The sequence below is a fragment of the Takifugu flavidus genome, chromosome 12, assembly GCF_003711565.1.
Source record: "Takifugu flavidus isolate HTHZ2018 chromosome 12, ASM371156v2, whole genome shotgun sequence".
Classification (NCBI taxonomy): domain Eukaryota; kingdom Metazoa; phylum Chordata; class Actinopteri; order Tetraodontiformes; family Tetraodontidae; genus Takifugu; species Takifugu flavidus.
In genome coordinates this window covers 743,957-767,690 of record NC_079531.1, presented here as the reverse complement: position 1 = coordinate 767,690, position 23,734 = coordinate 743,957, and the positions used below count along the sequence as shown (strand labels likewise).

Sequence of the window (23,734 nt, the reverse complement as noted above, 5' to 3'; positions counted from 1 at the left end):
AGGAAGTGAGATAACCTGAGGGGTGGTAGCGCGCACGCATACGCGGAAGGGGCTCTAAATGTTTCCAAGAGTCGAAATAGAATTCCCTAAATAGAAAAGTACAGACAGTTGAATTCTCTTATGAAATGCTCCAAAGTCCAGACCGACTCAACAGTGACGCCCAGCGGTCAGATTGGGTACAGCACCGCAGACAGACCCGGGCGCACAGCGCCATCATCTGGTCAAAGAGGGGAACTGTTTTAGTCAGCTCGTGTGACCGACACGATTTTTTAAGTGATTTCATTTTTTATCCTAAATGGTATTTTGTAAATGTCTCAGGCAGGTTGTGTTCTGTGATATCAGATGGATTTATTGTTGGTGGATGGTGAAAATCTGTACGGATCCCAGCAGCTCCTCGGTCATTTTATTTTCCAGGCGCTCTCATCAGGGTGATGAGCTGGCCTCTGTTACAGCACCTTCACTCCCGCTCCGCTATGGCCACCAGGTGATGCTCAATCTCAGCCTCCGTCAGCGTCCTGGGGGGGTGGACGGACAGGTTAAACACCTCACAGCAGGGGGCCTCTAACCCTCTCCAACAGGGCGCTTTTACCTGAACTTGGGCTTCTCTTTGGTGACCACGCCGATCTCCAACTCAGCGGCCTTGAAGTCCATGCTCAGGACAGACGACAGGCACGAGATCGCCAACTGGAGGAGAATAAGGCAGAAATCATTAAAAAGATGTTTAGAACTGAGGATAAAACGTTGATCCCAATATCACATCACATGTCAGAAGATATGACCTTTAACCCCAGGGACAGGACGGCCTGTGCTGCTGTACACCGCCGGGGAAATAATTATGACGCGTTTAAATGGGAAAATAAAGGGAATGACGAAGAAAGATCGACAAGTTCTTCGGGAAATCCTGAAATCAGCAGCAGGAGGTCCAGTTTGGATCCTCCTGCTGCTGACACAACGGGATCCTGTAAAGCTCGGCAGAAATGGGAGACCAAGAAGTGCGGGGCTCAGGTTCAGGTTCAGGTTCAGGTTCAGGTTCTGGTTCTGGTTCTGGTTCTGGTTCAGGTTCAGGTTCAGGTTCTGGTTCTGGTTCTACCTGCACTGTCCTGTCATGGGTCAGCTCGGGCTTTTTCTTCATCTTCTTCTCCAGGTAGCTGTTGGCTTCTGTCTGTTTGGCCCCGACTGCAGTGGCCCTGAAGCCACAGTAGTAACCTGCAGGGTCACATTTGAAGAGGGCAGGACCCAGCAGGGGGTCCATGGCCACCATCAGCATACCTGCAGGGAGACAGGGTAGTCAGACAGACAGGCAGGCAGGCAGACAGGCAGGCAGGCAGACAGACAGACAGGCAGGCAGGCAGACAGACAGACAGGCAGACAGACAGACAGACAGGCAGACAGACAGACAGGCAGGCAGACAGGCAGACAGGCAGGCGGCCACTCACAGCAGCCCAGCGGCCTCATCTCAGCGTTCTGCGTGTACACCTGGGAGATGTCGGCCAGCCGGCGGCACAACACCTCCGCTGTGACGTCATAACCAAACTTGTACTTCCACTCTCCTGCCTCCACGCGAGCCCGGTGGACCTGGGAGCGGCTGTCGGCTGCACGGGGGGGGGGGGGGGCAGGGGGGGGGGGGGGGCAGGGGGGGGGGGGCAGAGAGGGGGGGCAGAGGGGGGGGAGAGCGAGGCGTTTTAGTGACATCACATCGGTAAACGTGGCGTTGGAGGAGGTGACCGGAACCATACCGCTGTGGCCTGTCATCACGCAGCCGATGCGCGGGGTGAGTCGGAACATGTTGGTGACAGTGGAGGAGTCCAGCAGCTTGTCCTGGGTCACATGACAAAACCAGCGTCACATGACAAAGCCAGCGTCACATATCAAAGCCAGCGTCACATATCAAAGCCAGCGTCACATATCAAAGCCAATATCTAAAAGCGCCGCGAGGGCTCAGATTCAGGTGCACGTAACTGGTGAGCGGGTGCGCGTGTGCGTGATTTCTTACAGGAATTTTCTTTTGCGTGGCTACGACGACGCTGTCGGCTCCCCGCACCCCCACGGACGTCAGGCCGCCCTGAGAGATGGCTTTAAAGGCATATTCTGCAAGAAAGACCCGGAGGAAAGTTCATGAAATGAGGGTGTTGAAGGGTTGAAACACGCACGGTGCACTGCCGAGGAACCCTTGAGCAAGGCACCGAACCGCTAACGTGCTGCTGGAATCAGCTCCAGCACCCTCCCCGAGCCCGTCCAGGAAGAGACTGTAAAAACGTTTAAAGTTTTCTAATCCCTCACGCAGCTGGAAACGCGCACGTGGGTCAATCAAGTCTCTCCGTGACACTTTTTATCCGAAATAACAGAAATATTTAGGCCCAAAAGATCGACTTCTGGACCTGCAACCCGAGCAGGAATAAACCCAGTTCGCTGAAGGCCCGAACAGCCTGGATCACGCGGAATCCTGATCCACTCCTAAAGGAACCTTCAAACGGTTCCGATGCAGGTTTTAAACGGTCCGATCGGGATTCGATTGTCAACGTGAAGAAGTTCTGTGGCTAAAACTTTGTTATCTAAAAAAAAAAGAACGCGCACAAACGCGGAACTAAAATGGACGGTGAAGTCTCACCGACTTGGTAGAGGCGGCCCTCCGGGGAGAAGATGGTGATGTGTCGGTCGAAGCCGGCGTTGGAACCCCGGGACATGTTGGTGGACCCAGATACCCGAGAGAGCGTTTCAGAACCAGCGTGAACGTGCTGGAGGCTCAAACGGATAAACCCGCGTTTTACTTTCTCTTTCAGTTGGTGCTCGGTGACGCGCACCTTCGCCAGGCCGCGCGCTCATTGGATGAGCGCGTCAGGAGGCGCTCGGGAGCTGGTCGGGGGGGAACCAGACGCCTCGGGGGGAGGGACGAAGGGCGAGCAGCTCTCCTCTCTCTGAGCATCATCTCGGCTGGTTGCGGGCCCAGGACGCACGCACCCACACGCACGTCCACACACAAATGTCAGCGCGCAGAGTTGGCTTCTGCCTCAGCGATAAGAAGCGCAGGAGGATGAATCTGGACGCGTTTGCAGGCCTCTGTGCGTAAGTTGAGCTGTTAAACGTGACGTTTGTGTCCAGGTTGGTTGGAAAAAGAGGAACTATTTAAATGTTCTGGCATCACGTGAGTGTGTTTAAGGACTTTACATCATGTCAGCACTTTCCCTGCAGGGGCTGCGGGGTCGAGGTGGTCGAGGTGAGTGTTTTATTTCACATTTATTCTGGAGTAGAATCACTATAAAAGAGTTGTGTGAGGCGAAACATTAAATTCCGCCTACAAATGTTAAAATGTCACTTACGCACGCGCGCAGTGCGAGAAATCACGACTTCAAGGCTGAAATCAGCGCCAGACAGCTGAGGTTTGACAGCAGTGATGCCGTGTTGGTGCACACACAGACACGCGCACGTGTCATTTACAGATGCCTGGAACTTCAGTGGTCCGTGTCACGGCCACCTGCAGCTCCAAACCAACAATGGCTGCTTGACTTCTGACTGCTCAGACATTTCAGAATGTCATGAAATGTCTGGACAGGAAGGACATTCGCAGCTAGCTGCGCTTTAGCCGCCACGGGACCAAGCCGATGCTAAAGAGCAGCACGACTGAAGACCTGCTGCTCTTTAGATCGATCTCACGCAGCCGCTGGAGCCTCAGGGGCCTTTCGACGCCATCGTCCACAAGCTGTCCGACGTCATCGTGGAGGCCGAGCGGGACAGCAGGTCGCAGCAGCTCCTCGCCAACTTCCAGGTGGGTGATATTAGACCAGGGGTGGGCAAACATTTTGATGCGTGGGCCACAATGGGTTCTAACATTTGACAAAGGGGCCGGACCAGGAGCAGATGGATGGATGGAGTGCTTTGGTAACCTCACCTCATTGGAGAAAAAATACACATCTTGGGATATGGAGAAAACATGTGCTTTAATTTCAAATGAAAATGAAGAGACAAAATATCTGACTTTGGAATGAGTCTTAAAACACTTAAAATCAAATGAATAAAATGTGCCTTTTTAAAAAAAATTAATAACCATTTCTATTTTAAAGCACTGAAAGTTCTGTTATCCTTCAGGATATCACCATCACTCTCCTCCTGACTGTCTTTTTTCTAGTGGGAAAACACCAGAATTGCAGTGAAAATTTAACATTAACAAGGTTTATTCATTTAATTTTTCAAGTTTGGCGGGCCTGATTAAAACGTTTAACGGGCCGCGTGTGGCCCCCGGGCCTTAGTTTGCCCATGCCTATATTAGACAGAAACGTCTCCCCATGAGTCACAGGAGCGGCTTCCTTTCCTTACAGAGCTACATCTCAGCTCATCCCAGAACCGTTCTCCTGGACCCTCTGCCGGCCATGACGCAGCTGCTCGACCGCTTTGCGTCGTACCAGATCATGACCAAGCTGCACAATTCGCTGCGAGGTCAACCCCAGCCTCCGCCTGCCGGTTTACTCGCCGTTACCGCGGCCACGCTTGTAACGTGCATCTCCTGTTGCATCCATCAGACTGGCGCATCTGCAGCCCTCCGTACCTGGAGATCCACAGGGAGACAGACCTGTCATCTGTGCAGCAGGCTGTGATCAACCAAACATTAAGCTTTCCTCTCAGTTAGTTCTCCGCCTTAGCTTACTTAGCTTAGCTTAGCGGCTACTCTAACCTGCATATTATGAGACTTCCTGGATAAATGTAGTCAGTAAATGACTAAATCTGCTTTGAGGGCCTCTCCCACGGGTGATACTTGATAATTACTCACATTCTGAGCCAGAAGAGCTCCTCTCATTTCCTTTCCTTTCTCACTGACCCCAGTTTGTAAGACCAGAGTGGCGCACGGCTCCCTCTCCCACGAGGTGAGTCGGACTGTCCTGGGCTCTGCTTTGGGTCGACCTCTCCTTTATTGACCGCCTCCTCCGCCCGTGCAGATGTCCCTGATCTTCAGCGCCGGCAGCCTGGCCGACGTCCACCCTCCCTGCGTGCTGCAGAGCTTCATCAACCACGGGGCCGTGCTGCACAAAGTGTTCGTGGTGGGCGAGCGCCACTTCTGCGTGGAGAGGCCCTCGCTGAAGAACTTCCCCTCCGGACCCTGTGGTCAGTGTCGCCGTGTTTGGGCCTTTGCCCTCTGAACCCTGAGTCCGTCTCAGGGGAACGCGCTCTGTGTGCAGACAGGAAGACGATCTTCTTCAACAGCCACCAGGTGTCCAAGCCAGAGTCCAGCTCGGACCTCACAGCGGTAATTCCCGGTCTGGACACCAGCAGAACCATGACGGCTGCTGAAGGCCTCACTTGATACGGTCTCCTCGTCTCTCCCCCAAGCTGGACGAGCAGATGCCGTACCTCCCCCCCCCCAGCTCGGAGGCCGTGGCGGCGCTGGTCAGAGAGCTGCGCTCGCAGCTCGGCATGGCGCTCTTCGGAGTGGACGTCATCATCAACATCCGCACGCACACCCTCACCGTCATCGACATCAACATCTTCCCAGGTAGTAGAGCCGCACGGCCCCCGTGCCTCCGCGCGCCCGTCACCCCTCCCTCCGTTCTTCTTCGCCAGGCTACGAAGGCGTGCCCCAGTTTTTCTCCTCCCTGCTCGATCACATCAAGTCCGTGTTGAAGACGCAGGACTCCGCTGGGCCTCCAGAACCACCGCAGAGCGTCGCTCCGGCTGCTGCCGCGACCGGCGTTTGACACCCTCAGAGGTGGCGTCCCTCAGCGTCCCAGAACCACAAACATGAGAACTAACAAGCTTTAATCCACCATTGTTTATTGATTGACAGGTAGCAGACACGCAGGCACAAAAGAGAGCCAGTAATGTTACAAGTGGTGTTCCTGTTCAGCTGGACCCACCAGGTCCAGAACCCCAGTTCCTTCACAATTTTTGCTGGTTTGAAAATACAGTTTGCACTTCTATAGAAAAACGACATCACTTTTTAATCTATCGCACTTTAGAACAGACAGTAATGAGCTCGTCAACACTGATTGGGCTCATGTGTTATTACTGGGTATTTCAGTTTTTGTGACACAGTTATTGTAAATTGTGGCTTGTGTAGAAAAAAAAACAGGAGTTTCTTCCGTGTATGATGCATTTTTTAGTACATTAATAATTAAAATGTTTGGATAATTATTGCATTCACATGTGCTTTATTCTGTTGTTATTGCAATATATAATTACACATACAGCCCTCTTGGGGGCGCTGCTGTTTACATTTCCTATGACTGTCTTACAAATATCTAATATTTACACGAGCCGTAGAACAGTGACGTAAGACTACTGATCACTTATCAATGTTACTGTTAAAAAAGGACAACAAAATGGCTTTAGGTTCTCCCGCCTCCCTCCTCTCGTCCTTGGCTTGTTAAGAGTGCAAAGCTGGTTGAGGGCCCGAGGTGACGCGCACAAACCCCTGCGGCGCTCGTGACCTTCTGCCGTAAAGGTCACCCCGGCCCGTCACCAACCGTCTGTTTTTAACAGTGCGTGAGCCGAATGAAATGCAACCCCTGTTTCTACGTCATCCTCAGAGAAATAAGGACTGAACTTCAGTAATGTGTAACAGTCAGAACAGCAGGAACAGCTCACACACGTTATTATTGCACAACACACGCACACGTATATGTGTGTGTATATAAAGAGATACACACGTTATCTACGAAGGGAATTTGATATTCCACCTGAAAAATAATCCAAGACTTGAGGAAATTGAAAGGAAGGAAGGGAAGCAGTGGCGACTAATAGGGGAAACACGTGTGAAGACAACACAAAAGGTCCCCTCTGTGTGTGTGTGTGTGTGTGTGTGTGTGTCTTATCCTCGGCGGAGCTCCCTCAACTCTGCAGCGACTTTGCGCAGCTCCGCTTCAATTTCGAGGAGCTCCTGTGGGAGAGAGGAAAATATCTGAGGGCAGGTAACACAGCTGGAACCCGACGTTAGCTTAAACGTGGACATGTATCACGCCCAAGGCTCAGATCCAGCCATTAGCAATGTTTTATAAAGATTAAAGGGAATTAGCATGCTAATCTGTTAGCTTCTGCATTTAGCCGAAGGAGCGACGATGTGTAAAAAAGACTTTTCCATCACTGATTATTAGTGCGGTTGTCATAGAAACTGCAACAGCCCCTTTTGGGGGGCTGGATGTAGCAGGAAGGTAAATATTGACTTTGATCAGCCACTGTGGAGCTTCTTACCTCTCCCTCATCTTCCTCCACATCCTCTCCCTCCTCTTCCTCTCCCTCCTCTTCCTCTCCCTCCTCCTCCTCTCCCTCCTCATCCTCCCTGGTGAATTCATCCTCCTCTTCCTTGCCCTCATCCCTGTAGCTCTCTCTCTGAAACTGCCGCGTGGCTTCATCACTCGCTTTCTCCATCACTCTCTTCTGCTGAGGCAGCTTCTCCTCCTCTGCCGTCTTCTCTTCCTCCGTTCTGGTGTCGTTCTCCTTCTTCTTCTCTCCGTCTTTAGCTGCGTAGCTCTTCTCCTCTGCCGTCCTTTCAGTCACGCCACCCTCGGTCCCATTGGCCTGTGTCTCCTCCTCCTCCTGCACTCGTTTCATCTTCCGAACCAGCTCCTCCAGCTCCTCCTGTTTCTCCTTTGCCTCCCGCTCCTGCTCCACCTTATTTTTGCCATCCTGCTCCTCCATTAGCTCCTTGAGCTCCTTCTCAACCTTCTCCTTTTCCACCATCAGCTCCACCTCGTTCTTCCTCCTCTCCTCTGTCCTCTGCCTCTCCGGATCCTCCTCCACCTCTTCCCCTCTCTCGCTGTCCTCCTTTGCTTTGCTCTGTTCTGCCTCTCCGTTTTCCTCTTCGGTTCCCTTCTGCTTCTCCCACTCTCTCACGGACTCGTAGCGTTTCTTCTTGAGTTCTCTCAGCAGTTCCTTCAGTTCCTCCTGGTTCTGCTCCTCTTTCCCTTTCTTGGTGATCTCCTCAGCCAGCAGCTCCTCCAGCTGCTTGGCCTGCTCCTCTTCCTTGTCCCGGCTGTTTTCTTCGATCCGCGGCTCTTCCATCATCTTCTTCTTGGTGTCGTCTTCTCCCATATTTTCCTCCGCTTCTTCTGAGAGGTTGGATTCATCTCGCTCCTCCTTCACCTCCTCATCCCTCTGCTCAAAGCTGCTGGCGTCGTCCTCCAGGTGGTGCTCATATCGCATCCTCTCCTCCTCCAGCTCCCTCTCTTGTTCTACAACAGTCAGAAAGATGCAAACAGTAGAAGCAATGAGGAAGTGCTGCTCATAATTAGTGATATATTTAAATTATGATGCATGATTTCTGCGGCTTGTCTGTACCATCAGCAGCCAGCTTCTGCAGCTCTCTGAGGAGGCCCTGATGTCTCTGCATGTCATTAAGCTCATCTGCAGGAGACGTAAACAAACATTAGAGAACGTGGACGGCGAGCACCTGACCCCGAGGTTGTTCAGAAATACGTGGCAAAAAATTACCTGTTGGTGTCAGGCCACACCCACCTGGTGACCTGTCCTCACCCAGCGTTTCCTGAATAACGCACTCGACCTGGAGAGGAGGACCACAGCAGTCAGACAGACAGGCCCAGCGGTCAGACAGACAGGCCCAGCGGTCAGACAGACAGGCGCAGCAGTCAGACAGACAGGCGCAGCGGTCAGACAGACAGGCGCAGCGGTCAGACAGACAGGCGCAGCAGTCAGACAAACAGGCCCAGCGGTCAGACAGACAGGCCCAGCGGTCAGACAGACAGGCACAGCAGTCAGACAGACAGGCACAGACACGTCAGACAGACAGGCACAGACAGTCAGACAGACAGGCACAGACACGTCAGACAGACAGGCACAGCGGTCAGACAGACAGGCACAGACACGTCAGACAGACAGGCACAGACAGTCAGACAGACAGGCCAGCAGTCAGACAGACAGGCAAAGACACGTCAGACAGACAGGCCCAGCAGTCAGACAGACAGGCGCAGCGGTCAGACAGACAGGCGCAGCGGTCAGACAGACAGGCACAGACACGTCAGACAGACAGGCACAGACACGTCAGACAGACAGGCCCAGCAGTCAGACAGACAGGCCCAGCAGTCAGACAGACAGGCGCAGCGGTCAGACAGACAGGCCCAGCAGTCAGACAGACAGGCGCAGCGGTCAGACAGACAGGCCCAGCGGTCAGACAGACAGGCACAGCGGTCAGACAGACAGGCCCAGCGGTCAGACAGACAGGCCAGCAGTCAGACAGACAGGCACAGTGGTCAGACAGACAGGCACAGACAGTCGTGTGAGGAGTAAAGAGATCAGCTGACCTGCTCATCGTGGGGGGGCGAGCTGGCTGGTCTGCTCCCCACTGAAATGACACAACAATAAACACAAACAGCCAAACGGGGGAGATTCGCCGTGGTGTCACAGCAAAGAGGCTTAAGCTCGTCTGCTGTCGGCCCGTCAGAACCACCAGAACCACCAGAACCACCAGAACCACCAGAACCTGCCAGCCATCCCCGGCTGGCTGCTGATCACGTCAGGCAGCAGCAGCTCACAGGGACCTAAAGGCACCTTAACCACCACCAGGGCACCTGCCTTTAGGGGTAGATGGGGGCAAACGGGGTAAACAACACAACAATCGTATGGAGGCTGGGACCAGTGTCAGCGACCCAACCCCAGACACACACACACACACACACACACACACACACACACACACCACACACACACACGCACACACACACACACACACAACACACACACACACACACACACACACACACACACACACACACACACACAGCTCTTATTACACCTTAACAAACCAAAGATCAAGGTAGGAGTCCCAATCAGATTAAAGGATCTGCTGATGCCTGATTACAGGTGAGTCTGCAACACGCTTGTGTGTCACGCGGCCTTCAAACTACCGCAAATATCTTGTTGTTGGTCACAGAACTTTAATGATCCATCATCAGATTTAGCTGAACACATTTTAGGGAACTTTCTTGTTATGTTCTGAGACGCGTCACAAGTTAAACCGTTGCCAATGTGACGGTATTTTTGACGTTATCGTGACTATTTCAGACTTTTGATGTCGTCACATTAACGTTGCGGTTCCTCTGCGTCAGGAGCAGTAAATTACCTCTATTTAGGTTAACGCCCACGCGCGTTTATATTTGCCCCGTTCCCGCATGCATGTGCCCGTGGGATTATCTCACTCTCTCCCGCCACCCCGCGCGTTTCTGGAGACGCGTTCACGCGTTTTAACCGCAGCGGGCGCGGGCGGCACGTGCGCGCTGGTCCCCGCACCTGTGCGGCGGGACTTTGGGGACCCGCAGGTGCTCAGTGAACATGGAGAAACGGGAGATGTTTGCAGATCAGCGCCATGTCCGCAGATAAACGCAGGTGAGCGCGGAGCAAACGGCGTCAGGAGCTCTGCGCGCGGGGAGCCCACGAGCCTCCGATGCTTCCCCGGAGTCGCACCTTCAGGAGAAAAACGGGTTTTTGTTCCGTCATTTCGCACTCGCTCGACAGCGCGACCGCTAACGGCTTGTGGCGTGCACGCAAGCGCGCGTGTGATGCTTACCTCCGACAGCGGCCCAGAGAAGCACCGCGGTTCTAAAAAATCCCATAGGACCCTGGAAGGAAGGCTCCAGCAGAAGATAACCTTGGAAATGACGGGAAGGAGGTTGTGCGCACACACGCTGAGCGAGGTGGAGCCGAGTGCTGCCTCTGTGTGTGTGTGTGTGTGTGTGTGTGTGTGTGTGCGCGTCAGGTGACCGAGACCAAATCGAAGCCTAAAGCCTGTTAGGGCGCCAGAGATGCCAGACGGAAACAGATTGTTCTGCCCATTTTATTCCTCCATCTTTCATTATGAAGCAAATATAAAACTCCCCTTGAAAATAAAAAATACCATAATTATTAGATTAAAATCGGTTGCAGTTTTCTTCCATCTTATCTTGTGTTAATTACCTTTAAAAGATTGCGCAATCATGCATAATTATCAGTACACCAATCAAATTAATTGATTTAGTTTATTCGAGACCACAGTTTCCATTAATGAGGTCAAATAAACTCATTTAGTATCGGCTTGATTGACGTTGTAAACTGGGAAGCAGCTCATCTGCTTCTAGGAGCAGGTCGGGGGGGTCGACTGTGCTGGTTGGGTCCGATGTATTTCAGTGGAGTTTGTTCTGATTTATCAATGATTTCTAATCCCAGATAAGGCTGCAGTGCTGCAGGGACACGCACTGTCCCATCCTGGAACATAAAATAAGGATTATAAGGCACAAAAATCTTTAAAACAAAGTGAACAAATGTGCTTTAACTGTTATTAACGGAGATTTCTCGTTTGTTCAGGATAAAGCTGGGGCTCGTTACTGCCCCCTAGCGGCTCGGATGGACAGTCTTTGACAAGAGGAACTCAAATAAAAGCAATAATGGCATTTGGTTCTTGGTAATATGCACTTTAGTTCTAAAATAGTAGATTAGAGTCTTAAATGACAGCTGCTCTTTGTTGTATCCCAGGTTAGATTGAACTGAGTTGTTGTTCCTCAAATATAAGCTTTGACCAAAGTACAAAAGAAAGAATTAAACAGACAAAGGCCTTGCTAATAAAGTGATTTACCCTTAATGCAACTAAAGAATTTTAATTCAGCCGCACAATTAATCGGTCCTGAAACCCTCGAAACAGTCTCAACACACTTTCACCCTGAGGCGACTCGAGGATATTTACATTTGGGGGGAAATTGTGTCATCGTGCATCTTACTTTGGTCTGGTGAGTCTCCAGGATAGCTATAATCATTCTGGGGATGGCGCATGCCGTCGCGTTTACCTGCACAGAACACAAGCACACGCCCGTGGGCTGCAGTAACGAGAGGCCCGAACGACCCTCGACTCATTAGACGCAGTCTTACCGTGTGGGCGTACTGCAGGCTCCCGTCCTCCCGCTCATACACGATGTTGAGACGTCTGCTTTGGTAGTCTGTGCAGTTGGACGCGCTGGAAATCTGGAGAGAGAGGGAGGGCAACAGAGACAGCGTGAGCGGCGTCTGTGCACGGCCTCGTCACTGCCTCTCATTTACAGACCAGCTGGAAGGCCGACCTCTCCATAGCTGTTCCTCCCAGGCATCCAGGCTTCGATATCAAACTTCCTGTAGGCAGGAGCACCCAGCTCTTGTGTGGGCATGTCCAGGACCCTGAGCACAAACATTTGGACCTGCTCTAGTCTCAGGACTCCTACCCTTTTGTGGTGCAACTGTCAGTAATTGCCCCCTCTGTTGTGCACTGACCTGTAGTGAAGTTCTAGAGCCGAGAACAGTTCCTTCTGCAAAGAGACGAACTGGTCCAACAGCTGAGCGCTCTCTCCCCCCGTCTCATCGGCCGTCACTCCGAACATCTCCACCTGGGGAAACGCCAGTTCACCAGGGGGGCAGAAGCTTTTCCTGGTTTTATCAGTTAGTTTGATCACCTTGTTAAAGTGATGGACTCTGTAAAGGCCCCAGGTCTCTCTGCCCGTGTCCGTCTCTGCCCTGTAGCAGGTGCTGCTGCAGGTCGTCCTGGGGGGTGGAGAGACACCACAACATGAAGTATCCAACACAAGTGGCTTCAAACATCTGCAGACTGTCACACCTGACTGGCAAGTCCTTCCAGTTCACTGCATGATCCATGAAAAATCCTGAGGGGAAAAAGGTCACCACTGATTTGCTGTTTCAGTGCAAGATTGAGACAAAAAGTGACTATTTAAATGTGTCTGTTTCAATTAAAATGGTACAAAGAGTCACCAGCGAACCTGCCAGGCCGACCTCTCCAGTCCCAGCCAGGTTTAAGTCTGGGAAAAGGGCAGGATCCAGTGAGTAGACCTGAGAGAGATGGGCATTGGGTTGCATCCCACAACCCTCCTGGAGGTGGAAACCAGGACGGGAACAAATGTCATGAGGGGAAACAGATATTCAACGATATTTAACATTTGGAACTGGTGTGAAGATCATCATGCAGCTTACAAACACGGCCCCCTTCAGCATGTCGGGCACAACCACGGGAACGAAGCCCTGCGAGAGACAAAAACCCACGAAGGTGTTTCCCATCTGAACACCCAGCAAGAATCAGCATTCTTTTAAGTGTTGTTTTACCCTTCGCTGTAGTTTGTCAAGGGCAAAGTTCTGAAGAGCAGTCTGAAGAAGGGCTCCTGCTCCCCTCAGGTAGTAGGACCTGTGGCCCGAGACATGAGCTAGACGTCTTCGGGGGGGGGGGCAGATATGCAGTGGTTACCATCCACAAGTTATGCAAAATCACATTGTGTCCTCCATCATTTACACTACGGAACAGAAAATCTCTCTGGGCTTTCGGAGGAGTTTCAGATGCACAAAATGTACAAGAAATGGAACCAGAATGTGTCCACGATTCCTTTAAAAACCCACAACTGAAGGGGCAAAAACCCACAACTGAAGGGGCACAGGACTGAATCCTCCAAGTACAAGTGCCTCAGAAATGAACTTTGTGTGTGTGAACCTTGTTGGACCCCCCCCCCCCCCCCCCCCCGTGTACACAGAGAGGTTTATGTGCTGCTAACGAGCTTAATCCACACGTGAACTCCCTTGGCCAAAAAAAGAGGCCTGCAGTCCTGCTGACCTCTGTCTGAGGAGACCCAGCTCCTCCCCCAGCTCCACGTGGCCCTTGGGCTTGAAGTCAAACTCTAAAGACACAGATTAGATTAACAGATTTACAGGCTTGAAAGCAAACGTGGTTCAATCACTTCAAACCACAGACCAGCGCCATCACCTGGTCTCTGTCCAACCAGTTCAACCAGTCTTGCTTGGCTCTCATCACCAACAGGCTGGAAAAGAGGACCGAGGGACATCAGGTTAGAGGAACGCCGCAGCCACGGTCCCGCGGCTACAGGGCGTGCACGTGTGTTCTCACAACATCAGGGTGTGTGGCGTTGGGCAGTCTCAGCGCTCGTCCGTAGTGCTCCCGATCCAGCGCCGACTCTTTAGGGTACAGCTGATTCAACCGGCCCCGGATCTCCCGACCTCTCAGCAGAGCCTGGCTGTACTCAGGAAGCTGCAGGAACAGGAGCAAAGACATAACAAATCTGATGCACGCCCCCCCCAGGCGCCTTAATCACAGACGTAAACTTACTCTGGCAAGTGACGACTTCTCGTTGTTGGTCTGTGAGGAGAGACAGAGGTCAGCCTGGTTCTTTCAGCAGAAACCTGACTACATTAACCTGACTACATTAACCTGACTACATTAACTCAAGCGTGCACTGACCACGAGAGCTTTCACTGTCTGGCTGATTTGTTTCTTCTGCTCTTCCAAGCTGGAAATCTCTGCTCTTACTGCTTGGAGCTCCTGCCACACACACACCTGTGTAGTAGACACACACGTGTTTATGGAGAGCACATAAACAGCAGCATAGGAAACGTCTGAGTGGCCATAAGAAGGATACCGATGACCCCAGGGTCACTGAACTGGCCAGGAGAACCCACCACACAACATTCTATGTTATTCCTTCAACATTCTACAAAATTACAAAGCAAATAATTGTGGGTGGTTCAACATGGCAGCTCTCCAGAAGATGCTGGAGATCGAGATGACCAATTCCTGGAAATATCAGGTAAAGACCAACAGAAAAGTCCTTGTTTCTGAGACTGAAGCTTAAAACACAGAAAACACAGGTGAGACGTTGGCCAGGTTTGCAATGGTGTGCACGCACCATCTTCCGGACATCGTCCCCTCTCAGGTCACCTTTCCTCCTCTCCACATCTGCTATCACTTTGTCAGTCTCCTCACACACAGCTCTCATGTCCAAATCGGGCTTGTCGCTGTAACCTTCACAGGCGTGTTCGTACAAGCTGCTCCGGACACCGTGAGAACATCGGTGCGGGGTGAAGAGGCCTGTCCTCGGCCTTAAGCACAGCCTAAGTGACCGGTTTAACAGCCACCGTGTAGTGTCACGAACCACCATGCTCATGCACGTCGCCATGTTGGTCTTTTGGTCTGTGTTGCATTCAAGTAATAGAGGAATTCTCGGAACTCATGTCTACAGATCGATATATCACGGTGTCTGGCCATCTAAAACATCACGTTTTTAAGGTGTAAAGATTAAACATTAGCGTGATGTTCATATACGCTCACGCAAATTCAGGGAGCCCCTTTTGGATTGTACTTGAGAAGCATGTGAAAACGTGTCCCGAACACCTGAATGCAACACGAATGCGGAAATGAAGTCCTGCGTAAAGATTGACAAATCATTTTTAAAGCATACATTTAAAATAAAATATATATACACACAGGAACGTATTATCACAGAAATTGCGGTATAATACTAAACAGGTCGGCATATATATTTTCTGATGAAATCTACGGTGGAGAGGCAAAGTGCAGCCAATCAGGTGGACGGAAGTTTGGGGCTGCGGTAATCCGGTCCAGAAATGACAAGTGCGGCCGACTCAATGTGAATCTTCCTTGTTTTCGTGACCCGGAATCCTGTGAAAATAAATATGTCGCTGCTTTTCCACCGACCTTGAAGCGTGAGCACGTTTCCATTGTGTAGAGACATTTGTTTTAAAGGACGCTTCGGTATAGCGAGAGAAGTGGTAAATGTGTAAGCTAGTTTGGTTCCACGGTCGGTTCGGCGGTCATGTGTCCGGGACTGGGTGCGCGGCGGTGGGCAGACTGATGCGGCTTCTCCGTAGACCGGGACGGGAAATCCAGCGGAGCCCCGAGGACCGACACATCCCAGATGAGAGCAGGGGATGCCTCCCGGAGACCCCGGCACTGAAGAACCGTGTGGGCCAGCGTTTACCTGCCGTGCGCAGCCGTGAGGGTTCCTCCTGATAGTGAGACCCAAGCAGCCTTCACAGTGGAAACGAGGAGAAGAGCAAAGGTAACCACACGAGCAGCCTTCACCCCCCCATGGAGAGGAAGGCGAGTCCGGCACACACGGTCGGGATGGATCCACGGTCGTTTCTGAAGCTCCCTCCATTAATGTGCTCGAACACACGAACTTTGGCCCAGAAGCTGGACTGAAGCCTTCTAGTTGAGCTGTGGTGTGTTTCCCTCCAGATGAATGCTGTGCGTGGGGGCACGGTGACCTGGCACCCCCAGCCGTGGCAGGACGGAGACTGGGGGGGCGAGGAACCGCTGTCGGACAGCGACTCGGAGGAGGAAGACTTCCCCGACGACAGCACCACACCCCTGGGGAACTACGTTCTGCACGGTGAGGCAGCAGCGAGGGACCGTGGTCCCGCCGCCCCCCCTCGTGTAGCGGTCTCACGTGTCGGTTCTGTCCTGTCCTGTAGGGCTGAAGCAGCTCCTGGACGCTCAGCAGCTGTGTGACGTCACGCTTCTTGTTGAGGGCAAGAAATTCATGTGCCACAGGTAAAAAGGAAAAGAGCTTCGCCCGTTAACGTGCGCACAGTTCTCTTGGATTGACTTGGAATTCTTCTGCTCTCCGACCCCCCCCCCCGACCCAGAGTCCTCTTGGCAGCGGCGAGTCCGTACTTCCGGGCCATGTTCACCAGCCCGCTGGTGGAGTCCCGGCTCAACGAGATCCGTCTGGAGGAAGTGAGGCCCACCGTCATGGACGCCGTCATCCAGTTCGTGTACACCGGCGAGGCGGGGCTCTCGCTGGACACGGCCGAGGACATTTTTGTGGCCGCCAACCGCCTTCAGGTCATGCCTCTTCAGGAATTATGCTCCAGGTGAGGAGGTTTGAAGGTCGCCCAGGCAGCTGCTCCATGTCCTGGGTAAAATCCTTTTCCGGTTCTCTGCTCCTCCCCAGGTTCCTGTTCGAGCACATCTCTGTGGACAACTGTCTGGGGATGTACTCCCTGGCCCGCTCGCACCACGACCAGCTGCTGCTGCGCGCCTCCCTGCGCCTGGTGGCCCAGCACTTTCCCCGGGTGTCCCGGCAGAAGGACTTCCTCCTGCTGGACCACGGCACCTTAGGTAGCATCCTGGCCTCTGACCGCTTAGGGGTCGACTCTGAGGCGGAGGTTTATGACGCGGCCCGGCGGTGGGCGGAGCACCAGCCTCTGGAGCGCTACGTCCACATGCCGGCGCTGCTCCACCACCTCCGCCCAGGACTACTTTCTCACAAGGAGAGCCAAAGGCTGAGCCAGGAGCTGGGACCGGCCGGCGCCGGCGACGGCCTCGGTGGGCCGCTGAGGCCGCGGGAGGGCATGTTTGAGAAGAAGATCGTCTGTGTGGACCTGACGCCTCGGGAAGACGACAATTTAACCGACAGAGACTCCCGGGTCGACTGCTTCGACCCCCAGACGGGGAAGTGGGAGAAGCTGGCGGCGCTGAGCTCGCTGATCAGTCCGGCTGCACAGCGGTGGGGGACCGGCTCTTCGTAGCGGGGGGGATCCTGCGCACGGGCTCGGTGTCCTCGGCCGTGCACGAGTACGACGCGGTGTTGAACCGGTGGATAGAGCGGCCCGCCATGACCCACCCCCGGGCCATGCTGGGCCTCCTGGGCTGTGGGGAGTCGCTCTACGCCCTGGGTGGCTGCAACCGCTTGGCTGTGCTGGACTCCAGCGAGGTTCTGGAGCTGAGGACGCTCCGGTGGGGTCCGGGCCCCCGGCTCCCGCTCCCCCTGCGGGCCTTTGCCTGCGCCGTTCTACGTGGACGGCTTTACCTCCTGGGGGGAACCACCCTTGAACAGAACCGGGCCGTGCTGCATTCAGGTGTCCTTATTTATCACACCCTCACCGGCTGCTGGACGCGCGTGGCCTTAGACTCCGGCGCCACTTGCCTCGCCGGGGGGGTCGCGGTCCGCGGGGGGGTTTGTGCCATCGGGGGGTACCTGAGAGACTCCACCAAGTTCCTGGATGGAAACTACATCAATCTGGAAACTTTGGATGCAACGGGACGCGTGCTGTTCTTCAGAGAGGGCAGGGGGTCCGGAGGGGAGCAGGAGGTGAGCGGAGGGGCGCGGACGGTCGGTGCCAAGGTGGCGGGCGGAGGAAGCGACCGAGCGCCCAGCCCCGTCGTGTTCCCCGGCTTCCTCGGAGGATTGCCGCTGGAGGCGTGGCCAGGTGGAAACGCAGGATCTACGTGCTGGGAGGGGAGAACAGCTTGCGGTTCTACGACAGCGTGTACTGCTGGAAGCCCGGCTGGCGCAGCTGGGTCCAGAGGCGGGAGAAGCTCCCCGGGGCCACCGGAGGCGTGAGCCAGTTCGGGTGCACCACGTTAAAGTTCCCCAAGAAACACATCCGCTCCAGACTCAGGCTGGCCGTGGAAAACTGCAAGAAGGCTTCAGACAGTTAACCAGGGGGCGTGGTGACGGCGTCAGTGGGCGTGGTCACGGCGTCAGTGGGCGTGGTCACGGCGCCAGCGGTGACGTCCAGCTGACGGGGCAATAAGCTCCAGGATTCGCGGCTCATGTAGGCGAAGTCGTGGGGTCATTTTATCGTGGTCTTGGACGCAGAAACTTGAATGTAACACGTTCTCGGGCCGCTACTTAGCGTGTGAATTTCTCTGCTGCTGCTGTGACTTTTCTTTTAACAGTATTTCGTTTGGACTAATTTAAGTTGACTTTTTTCTTGAAGCTCGGCTCTCATAGAACCTCGGCTGTTGTCTGAATGCCGTCGCCACGGCAGCTGAGGCCTGTCCTGAGCAGAAACATCCGTATCATATGATAGCCATATTTTACACAAGCAGAACATTGCGTAATGTGTTTTGAACACATTTATAGGTCTTTTTGGCCATCCATCCACTCTAAATGGAGGCGGTGTGATTAGCATGGATGTTTAATGTGGCGTTTGTGGAGCTCAGAAACATTATTCAGATTTGGAAGGTTTAATGTCGACAGCCTCGGCCTGGACCTGTGCTCCGTGCACAAACCGGGCTTTACTGATCACAACATCTCTGATTTATTGCGGTATTTTTAAATGTGTTTGTTTGAACGTAGAGACTTGAGGCTGCCTCCTCAGGACGTCCTGCGCTGCTGGGGGGCTCCTCAGTAGAACTGACTACAAACTCTTTGGTTTCTCTTGTGTTGAAGCCATATTTGCTGTTTCCTTCTTTCCTCGCTCGTGTTAATGACGCCCAGAATCCTCTGCAGATTGACATCAGGTTGTCACTCGATTATAAAGCTGCTGTTGGATGTGGTCGGGGGGGGTCTGTGGTCGGGGGGGGTCTGTGGTCGGGGGGGGTCTGCGCTCATATGATGCCGTACAAATTCAACCAGAAATGCACATTTTTACAGCCTCGTCTGAGTTTGCACTTCCTGCTGTCGCACCACTTGATTGTCCTTGTGTGCTCACAGCTGATGTTTTCTGAAGGTCGACTGTGTCGTCTCACATGTTCAGCACGAGTTCTGTACGCACACACACACACACACACACACACACACACACACACACACACCACACACACACACACACACACCTGTGTGAAGAGGCCCTCCTCTGCACCATGTGAAGAATATTGTGTTGAAAAGTCAAATGAAGCCTTATTAAAGAAGGGTTGGATTAGATCTGCTTTGCTGTCTTTATTTATGGCATTTGACCTTGACACGACATCTATACACCACATAAGAGGCCGTGGTTGTTTTCCTGGATTAGTGTTAAATCTGCTGAATCTGCCCGTTTTGGAGGAGGCCAAAGTTCTCCCGGCGCCCGTCGAGGAAACTGCTGCAGCATTTGTGAGTCTCAGTCAAGGAGACGGAGAATCCAGGATAAACGAGGCTGAAAACCGACTCCAGACGGCTGAAAACAGGTGAAACCGGAGTGATGGAGAACGCCACGTCGGTCGGGGCGGTCATCAACAACCCAGCGGACATCGTGGTCATCGTGGGATATTTTGTCACCGTCATCGGCGTCGGCGTGTGGGTGAGGCGGAGCACGATTCCCTTCTCGGGGCGACGGACGCCGGTGACGCTACCGTGGTTTTGTGTTTCAGTCCATGTCTCGAACCGACCGGGGGACGGTGGGAGGATACTTCCTGGCGGGGCGAACCATGACCTGGTGGCCGGTGACTTCATTTACTGATGTGCCCACGTGCACTTACATTTTTGTGCGTGTGCAGTAAGTAATAAATGGTTCCTTTTCGTGGAAGGTTGGCGCGTCCCTGTTCGCCAGCAACATTGGTAGCGGCCACTTCGTGGGGCTGGCGGGCACCGGGGCGGCCAGTGGCATCGCCGTGGGAGCGTTTGAATGGAATGTACGACCCCCCCATCCCAAACCAAATCGCTCCCAATTGCAGAAGAATATAAGAGAACTTTGTTCTTCTCAGGCTCTGTTCGTCGTGCTGCTGCTCGGCTGGTTGTTTGTACCCGTCTACCTCACCGCCGGGGTAAGTTCTGCTCTTCGGGGGGGCTCAGGGTCTCCGCTGATGCCCCGTGGCTCACATGAGCTGTGCGTAGGTCATCACCATGCCCCAGTACCTGAAGAAGCGCTTTGGAGGAGCCCGGATCAACATCTACCTCTCCGTCATCTCCCTCTTCCTTTACATCTTCACCAAGATTTCAGTGAGTTCTGCCAGTGGAGAGCAGCTTTTTCTCCTGATGTTCTGTTCTGACCCGTTTGTTTCTGCAGGTGGACATGTTTTCTGGAGCGGTGTTCATCCAGCAGGCATTAGGGCTGAACATCTACGTCGCCATCATCGCCCTGCTGTTAATCACCGCCTTGTACACGGTCACAGGTGCACGTCCACACACATCTGCATGGAAAAGTGCATCTGTGTCATTGTGCCTAATGGCAGATGTTTGTGTGAAAGGCTCTTAGCGTGTCAGCTCTAACTGCTTCCACTATAATCCCACATATTCTTTTGTGCAGGTCTCTTCTGGGATTAGAGCCATAAACCATTAATGTGTATGTCTGACAGGTGGCCTGGCTGCTCTGATGTACACCGACACCTTTCAGACCTTTGTCATCATTGCTGGAGCTTTCATCCTCACCGGCTTCTGTAGGTGCAACACTCGTCTCGGTCCACATGTGACCCAGCGGGTCGGTGCCAGCGGGCCTAAAGCTGCACAGACAAGAAATATATCAACCAAGTTAAGGAATTATTCACTCCAAGAGTGCTGACATTACAAAAACCTCTGACCACAGACTGCCTCTGTGTGTGTGTGTGTGTGTGTATGTATGTATGTGTGTGTGTGTGTGTGTGTGTGTGTGCGCCAAAGTGTAATTGGCCATAAATTGAAGGAAAAAACGGCTCATCACAAGGAATGAAGTCTTTTAAAGCTCCGTTGTGCTGGAATTTCTTTTTGTTATTGTCATAAATCGTTTTTATAGTGTATGGTGATGATGATAATTGCTGTGTTTGTATCATTTTGGTAGTATATTCCTATAAGTATCGACGTGGGTCCCATTCTTTGGGATGTGACCATTGAGCCAGGATTCTTCTCTTGCAGTCTATATTTTGTCCACTAGATGGAGCCAAATATCACAATCGGTCCCAGGTGTTGCACAGCACCACCTAAAATGTACTTCTTTACATTCCTTCAAACTAAATGCGACAGGTTCCGACAGGAATGAGGCGTTCATGTGTGCTGGTCTGGATTTACAGACGTGAGAAGGCAGAAACAGACATTTCATGCTTTCTGCATGACTAAAATACCACTTTATTGGTCAACTACAAACAGATTTTCTTTCTCTTCAAAATGTAAAGATGCTGAAATACAACACTCTAAGAAAGTAACACCTCATTTGTTCATTCTTATTCTTTAAATGCTCACTTCCAGCCTTTGCTGAGGTTGGAGGCTACGATGGCCTGCTGGAAAAGTACAGGTCCGCTCTCCCGAGCCGCCTGGCCTCCATGGACCCGCAGCGCTACAACATCTCCAGCAGGTGTTACACTCCTCGCCACGACGCCTTCCGCCTGCTGAGAGATGCAAGCAGCGGGGACCTGCCCTGGCCTGGGGTGGTGTTTGGGATCGCTATTGTGGGAATCTGGTACTGGTGTTCAGACCAGGTGACTCCCAAGGCGGGCTTAACCACACTCCTCTCGTATAGCTGCCAGGTGACCTACAGATTCTGACCCCTGTGGTTCGGTTCTTCTGCAGGTGATAGTCCAGCGGTGTCTGGCAGCTCGCAGTCTGACCCACGTGAAGGCCGGCTGCATCATGTGTGGCTATCTGAAACTGCTGCCCATGTTCCTCATGGTGTTGCCAGGCATGATCAGCAGGGTTCTTTACCCAGGTAGAAGCAACCGGGCCGAGAGCCCAGAGCGTGTGAAGCAGAGATCTTGACGTGTGTGTTTCCTCCACCGGTAGATGAGGTTGGCTGTGTGGTCCCTGAGGTGTGTAAGGAGGTGTGTGGGACCGAGGTGGGCTGCTCCAACATCGCTTATCCTAAACTGGTGGTGTCGGTGATGCCCAACGGTACGGACACGTGCTGCTGTTTCCAGACAAGATGAGCTCGTCCTTCTGCTGACCCACCTTCCTTCCCGATGTCGTCCGTGCAGGGTTACGGGGGCTGATGTTGGCGGTGATGCTGGCCGCCCTCATGTCCTCTTTGGCCTCCATCTTTAACAGCAGCAGCACCCTGTTCACCATGGACATCTGGACCCGCGTCAGGCCGCGGGCCACCGAGCGAGAGCTCATTATTGTGGGCAGGTGAGGCTCCGTGGTCGGCGCCGGGCGCCTGTTGCATCCCTTCTGCTGCTCTCCTCCTCTCTCCAGAGTCTGGGTTCTGTGCATCGTTGCCATCAGCATCTGCTGGATCCCCATCGTCCAGGCGGCCCAGAGCGGTCAGCTCTTTGACTACATCCAGTCCGTATCCAGCTACCTGGCCCCGCCCATCGCCGCGGTCTTCCTCCTGGCCGTGTTCGTAAAGAGGGTCAACGAAGCGGTGAGATGACCGATGGACCCCCCCAGTGAGGTCATTGTCATACCCACCTTCACCCACAGGGGGCCTTCTGGGGCCTGATAGGAGGTCTGGTGATGGGCCTGTGTCGGATGGTTCCAGAGTTCTGGTTTGGTACCGGCAGCTGCATTTACCCTTCCAACTGCCCTTTCCTGGTGTGTGGAATTCACTACCTTCATTTTGGAATCATACTCTTCCTGTGCACCTCGGTTCTGGTGCTGGCGGTCAGCTGCTTCACCCCGCCCATAGAGGACCGGCACGTAAGCTACAGCGCCACCTTCAAAGGGCCGAGATCAAAACATTCCAGATTTAATCTTTAAACTGTGATCATCACGTAGCTTCATCGCCTGGTGTTCAGCCTCCGTCATTCTAAAGAGGAGAGGATGGATCTGGACCATGAAGAGGGGGAGGAAGGGAGGAGGGCACGCAGGGAGGCCGAAGAGAGGGCGAGGGAGGGGAACGATGGTGCAGGTAGAGACGGTTTAAAAGAGACAAGTGCAACAAAGGCTGAAACTTCTCTCTCTCTCATCAAAAGAGCAGGAAAAAGCCGCCGTCTGCAGCCTGCTTGGGTGGTTCTGCAGTGGAGGAACCTCCCAGGACCAGCAGAACCCGGAAGAACCAGAGAAGCTGCCCGACATCACCGAGAACCCCGTGTGGAAGAACGTCGTGGACGCCAACGCCGTCCTGATGATGGCGGTGGCCGTCTTCATGTGGGGCTACTTTGCCTGAAGTCCAGTAAACTCTGGCTGAAACGTTTGGAAGCTTCCTGCTCCTTTATTCCCACTCTGCCACCGTCCAGCCGAACGTGTCTGCGTTTCCCAACATGCTTCGACTCCCATTTAAGCTTCAGATTCTAACAATACTCTGGAGCGTCTCATGCCTCTACAGTTACAGCGGCAACACGGGGCCTAAAAAACGGTTTCATCAGGTTACCGCTCCATTATCGGATCCCGTTGCACGGAGATTCAATCCCAAAGTCAATAGTCAGGCTTCC

General features: G+C 53.2%; 6 protein-coding genes across 10 annotated transcripts in view; 3 read left to right on the top strand and 3 right to left on the bottom strand.

Moving 5' to 3' along the window:
• Positions 1-323: 323 nt before the first annotated feature.
• Positions 324-23,734, bottom strand: part of LOC130535291 (proteasome subunit alpha type-6-like) — a 46,877-nt gene continuing 23,466 nt past the window's right edge. The window contains exons 1-7 of one of the 2 annotated variants that reach the window (XM_057050269.1): positions 2,609-2,850; positions 1,994-2,088; positions 1,737-1,818; positions 1,437-1,592; positions 1,091-1,269; positions 590-684; positions 324-515 (exon numbers count right to left, since the gene is read on the bottom strand). In XM_057050269.1, the coding sequence (XP_056906249.1) occupies positions 458-515; positions 590-684; positions 1,091-1,269; positions 1,437-1,592; positions 1,737-1,818; positions 1,994-2,088; positions 2,609-2,684 (741 nt within the window). In that variant the 5' untranslated portion in view covers positions 2,685-2,850 and the 3' untranslated portion in view covers positions 324-457. Of the gene's footprint in view, positions 516-589; positions 685-1,090; positions 1,270-1,436; positions 1,593-1,736; positions 1,819-1,993; positions 2,089-2,608; positions 2,851-23,734 lie in introns of those variants that run through there. The other variant, XM_057050270.1, reaches the window with a different exon arrangement.
• Positions 2,839-6,125, top strand: LOC130535290 (inositol-tetrakisphosphate 1-kinase-like). 3 transcript variants are annotated; one of them, XM_057050267.1, is made up of 10 exons: positions 2,839-3,063; positions 3,190-3,214; positions 3,641-3,763; positions 4,314-4,431; positions 4,515-4,616; positions 4,816-4,856; positions 4,929-5,094; positions 5,169-5,236; positions 5,320-5,482; positions 5,551-6,125. In XM_057050267.1, exons 1-10 carry the CDS (start codon positions 2,981-2,983, stop codon positions 5,682-5,684), a joined length of 1,023 nt encoding a protein of 340 aa, XP_056906247.1. In that variant the 5' UTR covers positions 2,839-2,980; the 3' UTR covers positions 5,685-6,125. The 3 variants fall into 3 exon arrangements, with proteins under 3 accessions (XP_056906247.1, XP_056906248.1, XP_056906246.1); XM_057050268.1 differs by lacking the exon at positions 4,314-4,431 and having other exon boundaries at positions 2,839-3,214; XM_057050266.1 differs by having other exon boundaries at positions 2,839-3,214; positions 4,314-4,616.
• On the bottom strand, positions 5,744-10,723 carry LOC130535289 (golgin subfamily A member 6-like protein 22). Its single transcript, XM_057050265.1, has 6 exons — positions 10,505-10,723; positions 9,243-9,283; positions 8,416-8,485; positions 8,263-8,328; positions 7,177-8,156; positions 5,744-6,865 (listed from the first exon to the last, which is right to left on the bottom strand). The coding sequence occupies exons 1-6, from the start codon at positions 10,548-10,550 to the stop codon at positions 6,797-6,799; spliced, it is 1,272 nt and encodes a 423-aa protein (XP_056906245.1). The 5' UTR covers positions 10,551-10,723; the 3' UTR covers positions 5,744-6,796.
• sars2 (seryl-tRNA synthetase 2, mitochondrial) lies at positions 10,934-15,093 on the bottom strand. The gene is made up of 16 exons (XM_057050263.1): positions 14,637-15,093; positions 14,192-14,287; positions 14,060-14,089; positions 13,841-13,981; positions 13,700-13,754; positions 13,550-13,613; positions 13,051-13,156; positions 12,922-12,969; positions 12,711-12,819; positions 12,551-12,596; positions 12,390-12,477; positions 12,211-12,323; positions 12,024-12,117; positions 11,836-11,928; positions 11,688-11,753; positions 10,934-11,178 (listed from the first exon to the last, which is right to left on the bottom strand). The coding sequence occupies exons 1-16, from the start codon at positions 14,904-14,906 to the stop codon at positions 11,038-11,040; spliced, it is 1,560 nt and encodes a 519-aa protein (XP_056906243.1). The 5' UTR covers positions 14,907-15,093; the 3' UTR covers positions 10,934-11,037.
• On the top strand, positions 15,310-19,406 carry si:dkey-260j18.2 (uncharacterized protein LOC325231 homolog). Its single transcript, XM_057050258.1, is given in 7 exon segments — positions 15,310-15,809; positions 15,989-16,142; positions 16,225-16,303; positions 16,399-16,626; positions 16,707-17,244; positions 17,247-17,928; positions 17,931-19,406. Coding segments are annotated over 6 exon segments (1,947 nt in total). The 5' UTR covers positions 15,310-15,809; the 3' UTR covers positions 18,197-19,406.
• Positions 19,520-23,496, top strand: slc5a2 (solute carrier family 5 member 2). 2 transcript variants are annotated; one of them, XM_057050257.1, is made up of 15 exons: positions 19,520-19,761; positions 19,832-19,903; positions 19,988-20,092; positions 20,165-20,224; positions 20,295-20,399; positions 20,467-20,572; positions 20,756-20,836; positions 21,618-21,847; positions 21,939-22,074; positions 22,149-22,256; positions 22,340-22,490; positions 22,557-22,725; positions 22,785-23,000; positions 23,079-23,211; positions 23,276-23,496. In XM_057050257.1, the coding sequence occupies exons 1-15, from the start codon at positions 19,663-19,665 to the stop codon at positions 23,467-23,469; spliced, it is 1,965 nt and encodes a 654-aa protein (XP_056906237.1). In that variant the 5' UTR covers positions 19,520-19,662; the 3' UTR covers positions 23,470-23,496. The 2 variants fall into 2 exon arrangements, with proteins under 2 accessions (XP_056906237.1, XP_056906236.1); XM_057050256.1 differs by having other exon boundaries at positions 19,988-20,224.

Excerpts from the sequence above, each read along its gene's own strand:
- LOC130535290 (XM_057050266.1), top strand. The coding sequence starts at position 3,169 with ATGTCAGCACTTTCCCTGCAGGGGCTGCGGGGTCGAGGTGGTCGAG. Across the intron at positions 4,617-4,815 it reads AACATTAAGCTTTCCTCTCA|TTTGTAAGACCAGAGTGGCG; the intron begins GTTAGTTCTCCG and ends CACTGACCCCAG. Across the intron at positions 5,237-5,319 it reads CCAGCTCGGACCTCACAGCG|CTGGACGAGCAGATGCCGTA; the intron begins GTAATTCCCGGT and ends CTCTCCCCCAAG.
- LOC130535289 (XM_057050265.1), bottom strand. The coding sequence starts at position 10,550 with ATGGGATTTTTTAGAACCGCGGTGCTTCTCTGGGCCGCTGTCGGAG. Across the intron at positions 8,329-8,415 it reads GTGTGGCCTGACACCAACAG|ATGAGCTTAATGACATGCAG; the intron begins GTAATTTTTTGC and ends CGTCTCCTGCAG. Across the intron at positions 8,157-8,262 it reads GCAGAAGCTGGCTGCTGATG|AACAAGAGAGGGAGCTGGAG; the intron begins GTACAGACAAGC and ends TGACTGTTGTAG.
- sars2 (XM_057050263.1), bottom strand. The coding sequence starts at position 14,906 with ATGGCGACGTGCATGAGCATGGTGGTTCGTGACACTACACGGTGGCTG. Across the intron at positions 13,157-13,549 it reads CTGGGTCTCCTCAGACAGAG|ACGTCTAGCTCATGTCTCGG; the intron begins GTCAGCAGGACT and ends CCCCCCCCGAAG. Across the intron at positions 12,118-12,210 it reads GCTCTAGAACTTCACTACAG|GGTCCTGGACATGCCCACAC; the intron begins GTCAGTGCACAA and ends GTTTGTGCTCAG.
- slc5a2 (XM_057050256.1), top strand. The coding sequence starts at position 19,663 with ATGGAGAACGCCACGTCGGTCGGGGCGGTCATCAACAACCCAGCGGAC. Across the intron at positions 20,400-20,466 it reads ACATCTTCACCAAGATTTCA|GTGGACATGTTTTCTGGAGC; the intron begins GTGAGTTCTGCC and ends TTGTTTCTGCAG. Across the intron at positions 21,848-21,938 it reads GGTACTGGTGTTCAGACCAG|GTGATAGTCCAGCGGTGTCT; the intron begins GTGACTCCCAAG and ends GTTCTTCTGCAG.